The 14,760-nt window shown below is 34.6% G+C and overlaps 1 protein-coding gene across 4 annotated transcripts in view; it reads left to right on the top strand.

The window, feature by feature from the left end:
- Positions 1-14,760, top strand: part of LOC145277923 (sodium channel protein 1 brain-like) — a 1,166,286-nt gene that overhangs the window by 706,514 nt on the left and 445,012 nt on the right. For all 4 annotated transcript variants that reach the window (XM_080129995.1, XM_080129992.1, XM_080129994.1 and 1 more), the window contains one exon: positions 13,432-13,541. In XM_080129995.1, the coding sequence (XP_079986121.1) occupies positions 13,432-13,541 (110 nt within the window). The remainder of the gene's footprint in view (positions 1-13,431; positions 13,542-14,760) is intronic.

Raw genomic sequence — 14,760 nt, 5'->3', positions numbered from 1 at the left:
TTTTATTTCTTTAATTAAATTTCACTCATACTTTTATTTCGTGCTTGTTTTTATTTTATTTTCATTTTGTTTTTAACTTATTTTTATTATTATATTTTCCACACTGATATTTTTATTTTTTGTTAAATTTATTTTTTCATACATATTCAAATAATGCTTTTGGCCTCCCCCCCCCCCTCAAATAGTACCTTCAAAAAAGTTTTTGTGATTAAATAAACTAATGAAAACTTTTTGTGTATGCGCTTTTTAGGGAACAACCATTAAATTAAAACCCGTTTATGCAGGGTTCACGTTCCCCATGAAGTACCTTTTTTATTGTTGCTGCTGTTGTTGTTATAATAATAATAATAATAATAATAATAATAATAATAATAATAATAATAATAATAATAATAATAATAATAATAATAATAATGGTGCTTGTGCAGTGTACGCACCATGCTATATTTAAGATAGAATTTTCAGGGTAAATTTTATAGCATCTTTTTTTTTTTCATTAAATTGTTAGGTGAAAGTGCAGAATAGTTAGAAAGCTCCCCAGATAAAATGTTACAAAACAAACAAAAACTTTTAAAGTTTTAAATTTATTTCAAAGAAATAAATTACGCCCGGTGCTAAAATATTGAATTCATCGATCGTTTTAGTAAAAAGAAAAAAAAGAAAAACTGTCGTGAAAAATACTTCTAACTTTAAAATATTTGGAAATACTCTATGAAAAGTTGAATTATTAAAAGAACGAACTGAAAAATATTCTCATATAAAAATTGTTTGTTTAGTAGTCTAAAAACATGAATAAAATGAAATATTCGACTTCCTTCGAGAGATATAAAATTAAAAACCAATCCACTGACTGTTATATTTTGTTAGATTAAAATTATCCCAATGTGCAATTATTATAATTGCAATTATATCCAAATGGAGAATTTTTTTTTTCTCTTTAGGGGAAACATGCACAATCTAAGGCAACAAAAAAAAAACGTAATGATGTCATGCTGTCATGTTCATTGGCCTATTCTCTCGGTAGTCGTGGTCAAGTACGATAAACATTAGGCCAGTTTGCCACGTTCTTTAACATGTGTTTTTAAACTTAAGAAAGCTGTCATGTGAACGATTTGCGCATGTGCATTCGTGAAATAGTTGGCAAACATAAAAATCCGATAACCACCAAGTACCAATTTTTCAATTTTAACCCCTTAGCAGCCTTTTTTTCCGGATGAAAACGGATTGAAAAGTTTTCCATGTGTCTGAATAACCTATATAATAAATTTCAAATCTGTAGATTAAAAATGTGTTCAGTATAATAGTTTAAGCACTGTCCTCAGATATACACACACATAGTCTCACTTTTATAGATATATAGACTTATTTATTTATTTATTATTATTATTATTATTATTATTATTATTATTATTATGTTTCACTATCATATACCAGATTATACCAGGTTGCTCAATGGTATGAGCATTCTCATGACAGTTTTTTGGACCTTACTACTTCCATGCTGGTGCATGACAAATTGGAAATGAGTGTTTTTGTTTGTGACATCATCACTTAAAGATTGACGTACAGGAATGACAGGCTCTTTCTATTTATTTATTTATATATATTTTTTTTGCAATCAGATTTTCCTTCTCCTAGGCGGATTGCCTTCACCACGGCTGACGTGTTTAATTTTCTCTCTCCCATCCCTTATTATTATCTAAATTCGATTCCTTCTTTATCTATCCTAGCATTGTTACCAATTGCCTTGGATAATTCGTTCGCCTTTAAGTTCAGCAGTGACGTATCAGGAGAAAGTGCAGTTGCGGATTGTGCAACTTTGGTTTCACAGGTCATGAAGTGTGATGATCTCCTACAATAAGATTTGATGGCCCACCAAAACAAAAGACTCGGGCCATTGATTTGTATTGATAAGTTTTATTGTTCGTCCGTCTGGAATATCAGAGGGGGACAAAAAGATGCTACACCTTCCCTAAGAGTGACCTGGAATTGTGCAAGCCAAGCGTGTTTATCTCGCTGAGATATCATAAATACCTGCATACCTAAATGCATATAGTGCTTAGTATTCCCATATTATCACCCATTTGATACTGGCCCAGCCCCAAGTTGCTTAACTACAGTGATCTAATGAGAACCGGAATATCAGCCTGATTATATTAACAGTAATTTTGTTAATGTACAGAGTATTGTTTTCATATTTCGGCTAGTGAATCCTTGTCCTATTTGAGGGTTCTTCATAAAGTGCAGAAATGTATCTGTAATTTGATTGCCCTACCCCACATTCTTTCTTCTTCACTGCAACTTTTCTCTCACGGACGTGCTGTTGCAAGTCTCAGTCTTTTTATGAATAATATTACGGTATGACCTTTTCCTGCCTTTGACAGAGTTCAAAATAGACTTCGTAGCCTAGTGAGGGGTGCCCTTTTCTCTTCCCTGCAACCTTTTTTTCACAGAAGAGACGTTGCGAGCCTGTCTGTGCTTTATCGTTATTTTCATGGCAAGTGCCCGTCTGAGCTCCAATCTATGGTCCCCCCCCCTCGCCAAGCATTCATGAGAAACACCCGTCTAGCTGAAAACACTATCAATAGTTTCCCCCATTCTTTATCTGTGCCTAGACCTAAACGTAGATTCCATGAACAAGGTTTCTTTCTTAGAACTACATGCCTGTGGAACTCTCTTCCGTTTGCCTACTTTCCAACTGACTACAATATGGTTGTCTTCAAGTCCAATGTAAACAAGTTCTTGGTGAGCCGTTCCCCTTAAGTAATCCAATTTTACCAAATTTACACTTCTAACAATTACTATGATATTGTCCTTTTAACTACTGCACACTCTTTAACCCTTATCCTCGAGTGGCCTCTGAGCCTTGATAAATGGTGATTCCTTCGTAAAAAAAACAAAAACCAAAGTATGTTCTTAAAACTTATCTGATCTATTCTCTGCTTCTTTTTTTTTTTTTCAGCTCGTTTGACTTGTCGGTCTAGTGGTCCCCCATCAATCGTTGTTTTGTACGTCATTGTAATACAGCTTATTCTATCAGTTCTTTCCCAGATTTAATGGCCCACCCAAAGAAAAGATTCTGATCACTTACTTGTATAGATAAGTTTAGTTGTTCGTCCGTCGGATTATCTCGGAGGGTGAGGTGAGGGGAGGTCAACATCGGTGAGTGCAAAGATTTCTGAGAAGCCCAGTCTTCGATTGGAAAGTGTTGCTGCCGTGAGAACAGGGAATGGAAGCAGATGTCGAGAGCTTAAAAGCATCGTCCTTCCTGCCTTGCTTGCGCTTCTCTGCGGCAGCTTTCTTGTCACTTTCGTATTGGCGGGCGTCGTCATGAACAGTAGCCTGCCACTTGGTGTTACATCAACCAAAGCGTTTGTGAAAATAACACTTAAGATGAGAATAGTAGCCCAAAGAATCCAAATAATAGGGATATTCATTGGTGTTAAAAATAAATATGGTAAATGAATAGATTACTTAATTGTTTTAAATAAAATTGACTGTGTAAAAAATGTATAATGAATGGTGTTCATTTTTTAGGTTTACACGTGTTATAATGGAAAAACCTAGCGCCCCTCTAACACTAACAATTGTAAGCTAGTCATGAGAAACGCCGACGAAGAAAAAGGAAGAGAGTTTGACACACAGAGAGGGGGAGAAGACAGAAAGGACATCCACGCGTGTTGGAGGCAAAAATCCGTTTCCATAACGCCTACATTACAACAATTATTCATTTTTACCTGCACATTAGTGTTCCATGCTTACGCAATCATAAGTAGAGTTAACAATTCCTGACGGTCATAAGATTCGAACCCAGCTACAAAGCGATCTTTTGCTTCATTTGTTAAACCGTTAACTCAGGACCACCAAAAATAGCCACGAGGATAAAGGAAATTAAATACCATTAAACGTCGAATTCGGGTGAGTCATTAGGTAATCCAGGGTGTTTGCACGAGCAGAAGTCGTAAACATTGCATAGACGCTAGTTGATTGCTTTATATATATATATATATATATATATATATATATATATATATATATATATATATATATATAAAAGTGACAGTGTCTGCCTGTCTGTCTGTCTGTAGGTCTGTGTACATTTCCCTACAGAATAACTCCGTCAACTTTCAGTCTACAGACTCGAAATTTGATATACAGGGTAGTGAGATTTGGGAAAATCTTTGTAATCGGTTTTCGGTTTTCGACCAGAAATTTGGCTGTTAAAGGGTCAAAGTTCAACGATTTGACCTTTGAGAACTCTACCAAATTACTAAAGACAATTGCTGGTGTAAACACTTGAAATTTTACATAGAGTATTCAGAGATAGGACAAGCTTTTTAATCGGTTTGGGTCGAAAACATGAGCTACAAATATATAAATCTATATATGTATGTTTGCATGTCTGTCTAAAACTTTCGACAGAAGCGATGGATTTTCACAAGATCAGTATCGTTTTGAAACTCGACCCTTCAGACGACAAATACCAAAAAATTGGCTAAAAACATTAATTTCTTCACCCTCAACTGGGCACTTTTCTACAAAGAGGGGTTGCTTTTTTCGTCGATATTTTCGAAAGTCATCCCCTCCTTTCGATTGGAAAGCCTTAATTTAAACCTACGTCACTTCCGGTTTGGCGATATTCAAAACAGCAAAGACGTCACGTTTTTCCCCCGTTCTTTTCCTTCTTCACAGTACTGGTTGGAGCCTGCCTTCCTACTACCACTTTTTTTTTTGCTCAACACAAACCTCCAAACACCCGCGCAACGCCGGCCACCCATGCAAATATATATATATATATATATATATATATATATATATATATATATATATATATATATATTTGAAATAAAATGGAGGTGGAAGGACCTGGATACTCAACGTTTCGCCCAATTTATGTGGGCTTCTTCAAGAGGGATGGTCATTGACGAGAGAGTCAGAGGATTGGGGCTATATATAATGATGGGGGAGAGTAACGTGTTTTCCTTATGTAAATTAGATATCATATATACATATATATACATTTTATGAGAGAAAAAAAAATAAAGTAAACTAGTCTAGTGGATTACGTCTAAAAGTTAAAATATCGTAGAGATTTAAAAAAAATTGTGTTTGGAAATATAGCGGTGATAGATTAAGTAAATAAAATAACACGAGATTACGAAAGAATTTTTTTTTTTTTTAAATTAGAAATAATTAAATTGGGATAAAATAGCGTAGTAACTTAAAAGATGGTGTCTAAAAATAAGAATAGGAGGTTATAAAATGGAGTCTAAAAATAGATAATGATAAAATAAAATACAGTAAATAAGTAAAATAAAAATAATAAAATTAAGTGAAATTATGAATTTTTTTTTTTTTTATATATATATATATATATCGCGTTTAACCGGTGTCTAAGTTGTTCTCTTTAATGATTATTTTCGACAGAAAGGGAGCAACGTGGAAAAAACCTTTTCTTTGCTTAATTATATTGCTGGAATGGGAGATTATAGCTGACTCAATAATAACAAAACTAAACTCTTTAACAATTAGGGATCTAACACGTAAAATTATGACTAATACCAACATTAACACCAAAGCCGGAATATATTCCATACCCTGCCTTGATTGTGGAAGAATATACGTAGGAGAAACTCAACGTAATTTAAATAAAAGAATATATGAACACAAAAGAGATGTAAAAAACAACAATACACTCAACGCCATATTTTGTCACATCATGGAGAATGACCACCATTTTGATTTTAACAAAGCAACTTTCCTTAAATACATACATAACAGATCCACACGAAGTTTAATTGAGTCAGCTATAATCTCCCATTCCAGCAAGACATCGGGCACTTCAGGAACTGCAGTTCCGCGCCTCCATTTCAAAGTCCCTTGCTCCTGTCAAACGTTCAGGCCCAAGACATGGACACCATTCACCAAACGTTCTGGATCCTTGCACGTCAAACCAAACTCAGCCAGTTTGACCCTTACACGTGACAATGACATATATGTCATCAAGGTACGCCGATGTCCCATCTTTTATTGTCTCTTCCTGTGACATGGTCTTCATTATTTGGGGTGCCACGTTCAGCTCAAAGCCTAGTCTGGTAAGGCAGTACCTTCTGCCAGCAAACACTACCGTTTGAAATGGCCACATTGTTTCACTGTTTTCTTAGATCCAGCAGGAACACATTGGAAACCTGCTGGCGCCACTCTCGTAACTTGCTGGCACAAATGTCAGCATCTACTGTGAACGCATCAACATGCACATTCAGTTCGCGATAGTCCATCACTGGCCTGACCTTTGCTTTGTTGTGCTGAGCGACCGCCATCAGTGGAATCAGGCCTTTGGAAGGTCCAACTTTCTCATAGGGGTAGGGAATCAACCAGCCATCCTTGATCCAATCACGAAGTTCCTCTTCATATGCAGGCCTCATTTGGTCAGGCACGTGGTACTCTGTTACCTCATTTCGCAGTTTGGCTGGTTCCTAGTTTTCTGACCACTTTCACACGGCTGTCCAAGCCTTCTGCTGCTGGTCAAACTCGACAATAAAGTCTGGCTGATCAATCTTCAAAGCAACACACACTGGAACCTTCTCCTGAAACTGTATCGCCCCCGTCTGTGTTATGTGAGCACTATCTAGGGCTCTGATAGCATCATAGCCTAAAAGCAGGTCAAAGCTCAGCGGTTTCTCAAGTACTACCAGTGCTTTGATGTTCAGTGCCCACCCCGCAACATGTCCACGTCGCTCCACTGAAGGTGGTTAATCTTTCAAGTGCGGCAGAGGCCCGCACTCACTACGGTGCGAGAACACCCAGAGTCGAAGAGTGCTGAGCACAATGTCTCATTGATATAGACCTGAATGGTCGGAAGCGCCTCGTCTAATTTCTGTTTGGGGAAGAGGTCGACGCTGATACCTTGTCCTCAACCCTGTTTCCCGAACAATCCCGGGCCATATGACCAGTCTTATTACATCAGTAGCAGCGAATAGCTGTCAGTCGCCGCCAGCAGTTCCTCGCAATGTGGCTCTGGTCATTGCACTAATAACACATGACTTCACCATGCAGAACGGGCCTCTGGGATGGTCTATCCTCATTTAATGCACGCTGTGCAGCAGCGACTACTGGTTCTCCCATCTCATAAGTATTCTTCATCACAGTCCTTGCGTGGTCTACCAGGTCTGTAAGGAACAATGAAGCTATGCTTGAGCTAGCCCGCAGGGGTTGCTTTGCTCCGGTTGGGAGCCCTACCAAAAATTTGCATGCCAAGGCCCGCTCAGGCAACCCACCAAACAACACCGTCAATTTCGTCAGCTCGGCCAAATAAACGTCGATAGTTTCACCTGGATGCAAGGTTCTTGCCTCAAATTGCTCTCAAACAGTGGTGGGGTCGATAGCGAACGCCTTGTATAATGCCACCTTGATCCTTTCATAATCCTGTTTTTCCTCAAGACTAAGCTGTTGATATTCTTCACACTAGACAACAGGCAATGCAGTTCCACCTTCTCCACCCAGTTAAGTACCGAGGTCGAGCCGTCGAATTCTGGTATTAATTTAAGGTCGAATTTGTCTCCCCTTATGCTGAAATAGCTTGACGTTAAATGGGCTGGTAAACAACAAAACAAAATAAACCAAATACAATACACAAAAGTCCAGATAGAATTCGTCACTGACAACTTTCTCTCTCAACTTCCAGCACGTCTCTCCCCATTGCCTCTACCAACAGACATTTTATCAGAAAACTGATCCCATTCCATTTTCATATATGTGCAGTGGAATATGAGATCTTGTGAGATTCCACGAGACTACACCTTATAAATCCATGGCTGCCATCTTTAATTTCTCTTTCTCTCAGATCCCATCCGAAAGTAAGTTGTATGACCGCACGACACACACACACACACACACGGGGGCGCTTTCCCCTTTGATTATTACATTCAACTCTACAATATCGAAAGCTCATGGGTTAAGAAAATATATATATTAAACTGTATTCTTTGTTTGCAAGCAATAAAAATTCTATATTTGAAAATGAACCTTTTCAAATTATAAAATTTAAATTTAAATACCTAAATTATGATATATATATATATATATATATATATATATATATATATATATACATCTATAATATAAAGCTGAATGTGTGTGTGTGTGTGTGTGTGTGTGTGTGTGTGTGTGTGTGTGTGTGTGTGTGTGTGTGTGTGTGGTCACGAATAGGCTCCTATATGGTTGACTATTTTAAAAAACTGATTACATATAATGATAGTGGATGTATTGGGACACAGGAATGGGTACGTTTGATCTGACAGCACGGTGGTTCATTAAAATTGTGGGGTCTGCGTTCGTGACTGGTCCACAAAGTATGGAAATAAAAAATTTTAAAATTACAAAAAGACGTTTACAAGTGTTTTTGATATAGATGTACATAATAATACTTTGATAAGTATGTTTTAACTTAAATAGGGATGGTATAATAAAATTGTGGGGTCTGCGTTCGCGCCTTGCCTCCATAGAATGGAAATAGGCACAAACTTTAATAAAGACTTTTCATATCTATCTCCGTAAGTATACTTTGATAATTATGTTTCAGTTTGAAAAAAATATGGTATATATATATATATATATATATATATATATATATATATATATATATATATATATATATATATATATATGTTTTTATTTGTTTTTGCCAGCGACACTCATTGAACGAACTCAATTATTTATACGAAAGTGCATTTTTACCTAAATGCGAGTTGGGAATAATTTTCCCTTTGACCAATTTGGCACCCTCCAAATGGGGAGCGGCATATATATATATTATTTTTAAAATATAATTATCCACTGACACGTGTTTCGTCGTCCACGACCCACCAGAGCGGCTGAATCCAGCGATATTCGAAATCAGGACCCCATGATAAGAAGCCTAAAGCCCCACCATGGGACCAACTCGCCTGACCACCGAATGTATCGCGTCCCTATGTAGATGTTTTTATTTGTTTTTGCCAGCGACACCCATTGAACGAACTCAATTATTTATACGAAAGTGCATTTTTACCAAAATATCCTTTATTAGACTCTATTCTTGTTTTTTGTGTCCGTATAAGAAACCTAATGTGTTACTCCAATTCTTTTTCGTATTCCACCTCATATTACGTTATAACAACATGAATATAACCAAATAAGAGAAAACAGTGACGATTTTGTTCAACTTTCTATTGACAAAACATTGGAATCATTACCGAGTCCTTGTTCAAGGGCAACGCCGCGGGTACATACAGTAAAAGAAAATGGTTCGGAAAATTTAAAGGCTCGTCTGCATAAATCAACTTTGGCTCCATCACGATTATTGTAAATGTCGCTTGTTATTAATTTATTGGCTTTTTCTGCATAAATTCTAATGGAAATTTACTTTGATCTTAGCTTCATGAATGAGCGACTTGTGTTTTGTAGTCGCTTGGAAAGTCAATAAATATTGATAGTTTCTTTGTTTGAATTTTCAAAATCAGAAATTATCATTTACCAATTGTTTGTGCGACCACATATTTGCATAAGTGTAACAAAATTATCCCTGAGGCAGAAGGGAAAGTAATAATAATAATAATAATAATAATAATAATATTGCCACCCAAATTCCAGTAAAGACCAATGGTCGCTGCCAATGAGAAATCGATGGTAAGTACTGTTGCGATAACGCAAATTCTTTTGCAAAGATCATCGAAAGAGCTGAAGAGTACTGGAAATCTGAGAAGACTTGTCACTCCAATTTCAGAGAACACCACAAGTGTTTCTCAAAGAGCAACATTTGATGGTGGCTTGCGTGACTACTCCTAGTAATAATAAGGATTCAATGAGATCTTTGATGGCCTGTGTGAAAGCTTCTTGGGAGTCAATAATAATAATAATAATAATAATTATTATTATTTACTTTTATTATTATTATTATTATTATTATTATTATTATTATTATTATTATTATTATTATTATTATTATTATAATAAAAGTAAATAATAATTATTATTATTATTATTATTATTATTGACTCCCAAGAAGCTTTCACACAGGCCATCAAAGATCTCATTGAAAACAGCCTGTGGTGTTCCCTGGGAGCTGAGTGACAACAAGTCTCCCCAGATTTCCAGTACTCTCCACCTCTTTCGATAACATTTGCAAATAAAATGTGCATTATCGCGACAGCTGCTTGCCATTGATTTCTCGTTGGCAGTGGCCATTGGTCTTCACTGGAATTTGAGGTGGAGAGTACTGGAAATCTGGAGATATATACATGAAGAAAAATAACTGATGATGGATAAAAATTTTTACATTATTTATTGAATGATCAAATGTCCAAAGACAGGCAATACAATAGAAGTTTATTCTTTAATCTATGGAGTTTCGAAAATTTATATTTTTCTCATCAAAGGAAATAAATAGTCCAATAGTGTAAAAGAAAATTTTCTGGAACAAAAAATTTTAAAAAATGAAAATTTGTGGTTGTGAAATCTTATTGTGGGAAAGAAAATAGAATCCATGATAAGCAAATACAATCGAAAAGTAAATCCGGTCTGTATTTATGCGGACAGTATAAAAATCAAAAACTTAGAAGTTGCAGTTATAGAACCAGATTGTGTGAGTATAAAAACGTTATAATCCGTAATGAATACATGTAATCTAAAGGTTGGCCGAAATGAATAAAATATAGCCAGAAGGCAGTTCGGGAAAAATTCAAATTCCTTAAAAATGTGATTCAGAAAATCTTAAATGATTTTAAATCCTCGAAATTTTAAATTTAGTGAAAATTGAGTTTGTCATATTCAAACGCTTCATATGGCAAAAGATCTCTTTATATATACACACACACACACACACACATATATATATATATATATATAAATGTTGTTTGTTTTGGTTTTAGCGATATGTTTTGAATGAATTCAATTATTTACGAAAGCGCATTTTTACCTAAATGCGAGCTGGGAATAATTTTCCCTTTAACCAATTTGGTGCCCCCACATGGGGAGCAGTATATATATATCATTTTTAAAATGTAATTATCGACTGACAAGTGTTTCGTCGTCTATGACTCATCAGAGTGGCTGAATATAGCGAGATTCGAAATCGAGACTCCCACGGTAATGAACCTAAGCTCCTTACCTCTGGCCCATCTCGCCAATTGTCTGGATACATCGCGATTTACTTAAATGTTGTTTGTTTTGGTTTTAGCGGTATGTTTTGAATGAATTCAGTTATTTACGAAAGCGCATTTTTACCTAAATGCGAGCTAGGAATAATTTTCCCTATATATATATAATGGTTGTAGCAAGTGGTTTCCTAGCTGTAAATCTAATGAAATTTGCATGATTATTAAAGAGTGCTCAATGAAGGACAGAGCTGTTATATAGTCTGTTTATTATACAAACATTATTGGTTACATATGTGCATACATGTTTCAGTGGAATCCCAATTTATGGATATCACTTCATCAGACCAAAAAAGAGTCGATATTGAAACGGAAGTAAAAATTACATTAGTTTTATAAGATGTTTGGAAGAAAGTGGGGTGTTTACTTTGTGAATGTGAGCAGTAAGGATTTTGGAGGGAAGTGTGGTTAAGGAAGGAGGTAAAATAAATAAAAAATAAATAAATGAGTAAATAAATAAATAAAACTTATCAATAGGAAAATGAAGTCCCACCAGAAAAGAAAAAACAACCATAAAAACCTAAGATAGGGAAGTAGTGGCGATAAGAGTATAATATAACTTCAGATCAAAACGAAAACGTAGGCCAATAAACAACCGCAATTTTGACTCCCGTTTCAATATCGATCTTTTTTGGTCTGATGACGTGTTATACTTGAATTGAGATTCTACACATATGTAAGCAATAATGTTTGTATAATAAACAGACTATATAACAGCTCTGTACTTCATTGAGCACTCTTTAATAATCATGCAAGTTTCATTAGATTTACAGCTATATAAACAGACTATATATATATATATATATATATATATATATATATATATATATATAGAGAGAGAGAGAGAGAGAAGAACATTGACAAGAAAGTTCTTGCGGTTTTAAACTTTTAAATTCAGATGAACATATCTCAGCTCAAACAAAAATTATTGATCAAAATAAGCACCATCAGAATCAACACATTTTTGCCAACGCAAAACAAGTTTATTTATGCCAGTGATATAAAAATCTTGTGTTCTGGTGTTGTTAAGACGTTTTTGATATCCCTTAGGTTTTTGAAGCATTTCTCAACCAGAAAGTTGTCAGGACTCTTGAAAAAGTCATAATCGACAGGTAAGAGGTCTGGAGATGAGGCAGAGTTTTGTAGCTCAATTCGTTAAACTTCTGCAGGGTCGGTTTAGCAACATGTGGTCGGGGATTGTCGTGGAGGAGAGAATGGGGCTTTTTCGTTGAATAATGCTGGGTGTTGTTGTCGAAGTTTCTGATACATTTCGTCAATTTGTTGACAGTACTTCTTTGCCATAATGGTTTCACTTTCATTCAAAAACTGTAATGGATGAGACCGGTTTCAGATCACCAAACAGTCAGCATGACCATCTTTTGGTGCCACTCTGGCTTCGATAAGTGTCGTGGAGCTTCGTTGGCGTCCAACCACTGAGCTGAGCATCGCAGGTTGTCGTAAAGAACCCACTTTTTATTGCCAGTCATTCTTGTTGTGTAAAAGAAGGAAAGATAACACTTCGTAATGGCGTTTCTTTTGGTTCTCATTCAATTCGTAAGGCACCCATTTATCAAATTTTTTTTCTTTCCAATCTCTCTCAAGTGGGTGTAAATTGTTGTATAAGTTACGTCTAATTCAGAAACAAGTTCTCGAACAGTTGTGTGTGGATTGGCTTCGAGTAAGGCTCTTAATCGACTGCTGTCAACATCCGATGGCCAACTACTATGCTCATCATCTTCAAGAATCTCGTCGCCACTACGAAATTTCTTAAACCACCATTGTGCTATGTGTTCAGTAGTAATGCCTGGGACAAACGCTTCATTGATATTGTGAGTTGTTTCAGCAGCTTTTCGATCTAGCTTGAATTGAAATAAGAAAATTATGCAAATTCGCTTTTTTTCCATTTTGTATTCAACGCTCTGAAAAGAAGACACAATTGTATTAAAACGATTGTAATTTAAATGATTAGATAGAGGGAAAAGTGCTCTTTAAAATTATATATAAAGTAAAGGTATCATAACGAAAACTTATTTGGAAATAAGTCATTTGAAATCAAAATTTAAAATTCCGCAAAAACTTTCTTGTCCACGTATTATATATATATATAATATATATATATATATATATATATATATATATATATATATCCCAATGACCAATAAATAAATATAACGATAAAAAATATGAGTATGAGTTATTGTAATTAATTTACTTTTCTTTCTTTTTTTATTTTACACAGATATGTCACCCTTCTCCTACAGACAATAAATGACAAAGTAATCAGCGACATCACGGGCCTGCGGACCTTTCGGGTGCTGCGTGCATTGAGGACTCTTTCAATCATCCCTGGTAAGTAAACGAGTAAATGTATATATATATATATATATATATATATATATATATATATATATATATATATATATATAGTAAGTTATAAAATATATATGGCGATTAAGCTACACTGAATATTCCGCGTTTCATCCACTCTACGACTCTTCAGGCTTATGCGCGAATTTTGTGGTTGTTTGTCGTTTTTATATACGCATCTTCTATTGAGATTTTAGTTAGCCAATCAGTTTTCTAGTATCCACCGCGCCCTTCCTATCAGCCAATGAGCATGCACTTATCGGACAAAGGCCTATTTGACCTCTGGTTGACCTGTTCCTTTGTGTGTGCTCTATTTAGCCTGGATATTTAGTTTCTTGATCTGTTTTAAATCTAGGTTAGTGTTTTTTTTTGTGTTTTTTTAATGTTAGCTTATATATAGATATATATGTGTACATACATATATGCACATATATATACATATATATATATGTATATACATACATATATGTGTGATCGTTTATGTATATTCATGTTTATTTAATTTATTTATTTGTTTATTTTCTATTGTTTTTGTTAGTTTTAAAACTATTTGTATCGCTATCCTAGAGTAAAGTTTATCTTGTGAACACAGTTGTTTGCTATTTCTCTTCTACAGTTTAATAGATGTTGGGGTTCTTTAAAGTACAGGATAGCAAATTTTTCATGAAGGCATAATCTACATGGGTCATCTAGGTCCCTACTACATATATATTTTATAACTTACTAACTAGCTCTACCTACGTATTGAGCACTTTTGAAGTAAATACTTAAAATTTATGCATAAATTTATACTTTAGTATATTAATTTTATGTGAGTAAATTAAGTAGTTATATATATATATATATATATATATATATATATATATATATATATATATGAAATAAGAATTACAATTAAGTTTACCAAGATAATCCCAAATAGTAAACTTAAAATATATTATAAATATTAAAGACTTAATATTTATAAAGTAATCTTAACGAGATATGAAAACTCATTAAAACCAAATAAGAAATATAGCTTATAATAAGAACAAATAATTAATAAAACGTATTAAAACCACTTAAAAACATACTTAATTTTCAAAAAGGAAACACAAATTAAGTGAATTGTTCTTAATCCATAGAGTTTTGAAGAAATATTTTCTTTCTCATCAAAGGGTAGGAATTAGCAAAATGTGAAATCGGATTTTGCTTGCAAAGT

This window comes from Euprymna scolopes, chromosome 6, assembly GCF_053919585.1.
Source record: "Euprymna scolopes isolate OS-2025 chromosome 6, ASM5391958v1, whole genome shotgun sequence".
NCBI classification, from domain to species: domain Eukaryota; kingdom Metazoa; phylum Mollusca; class Cephalopoda; order Sepiida; family Sepiolidae; genus Euprymna; species Euprymna scolopes.
Note: the sequence above shows the minus strand (reverse complement) of the source record. Positions and strands in the feature narration are given on the sequence as shown.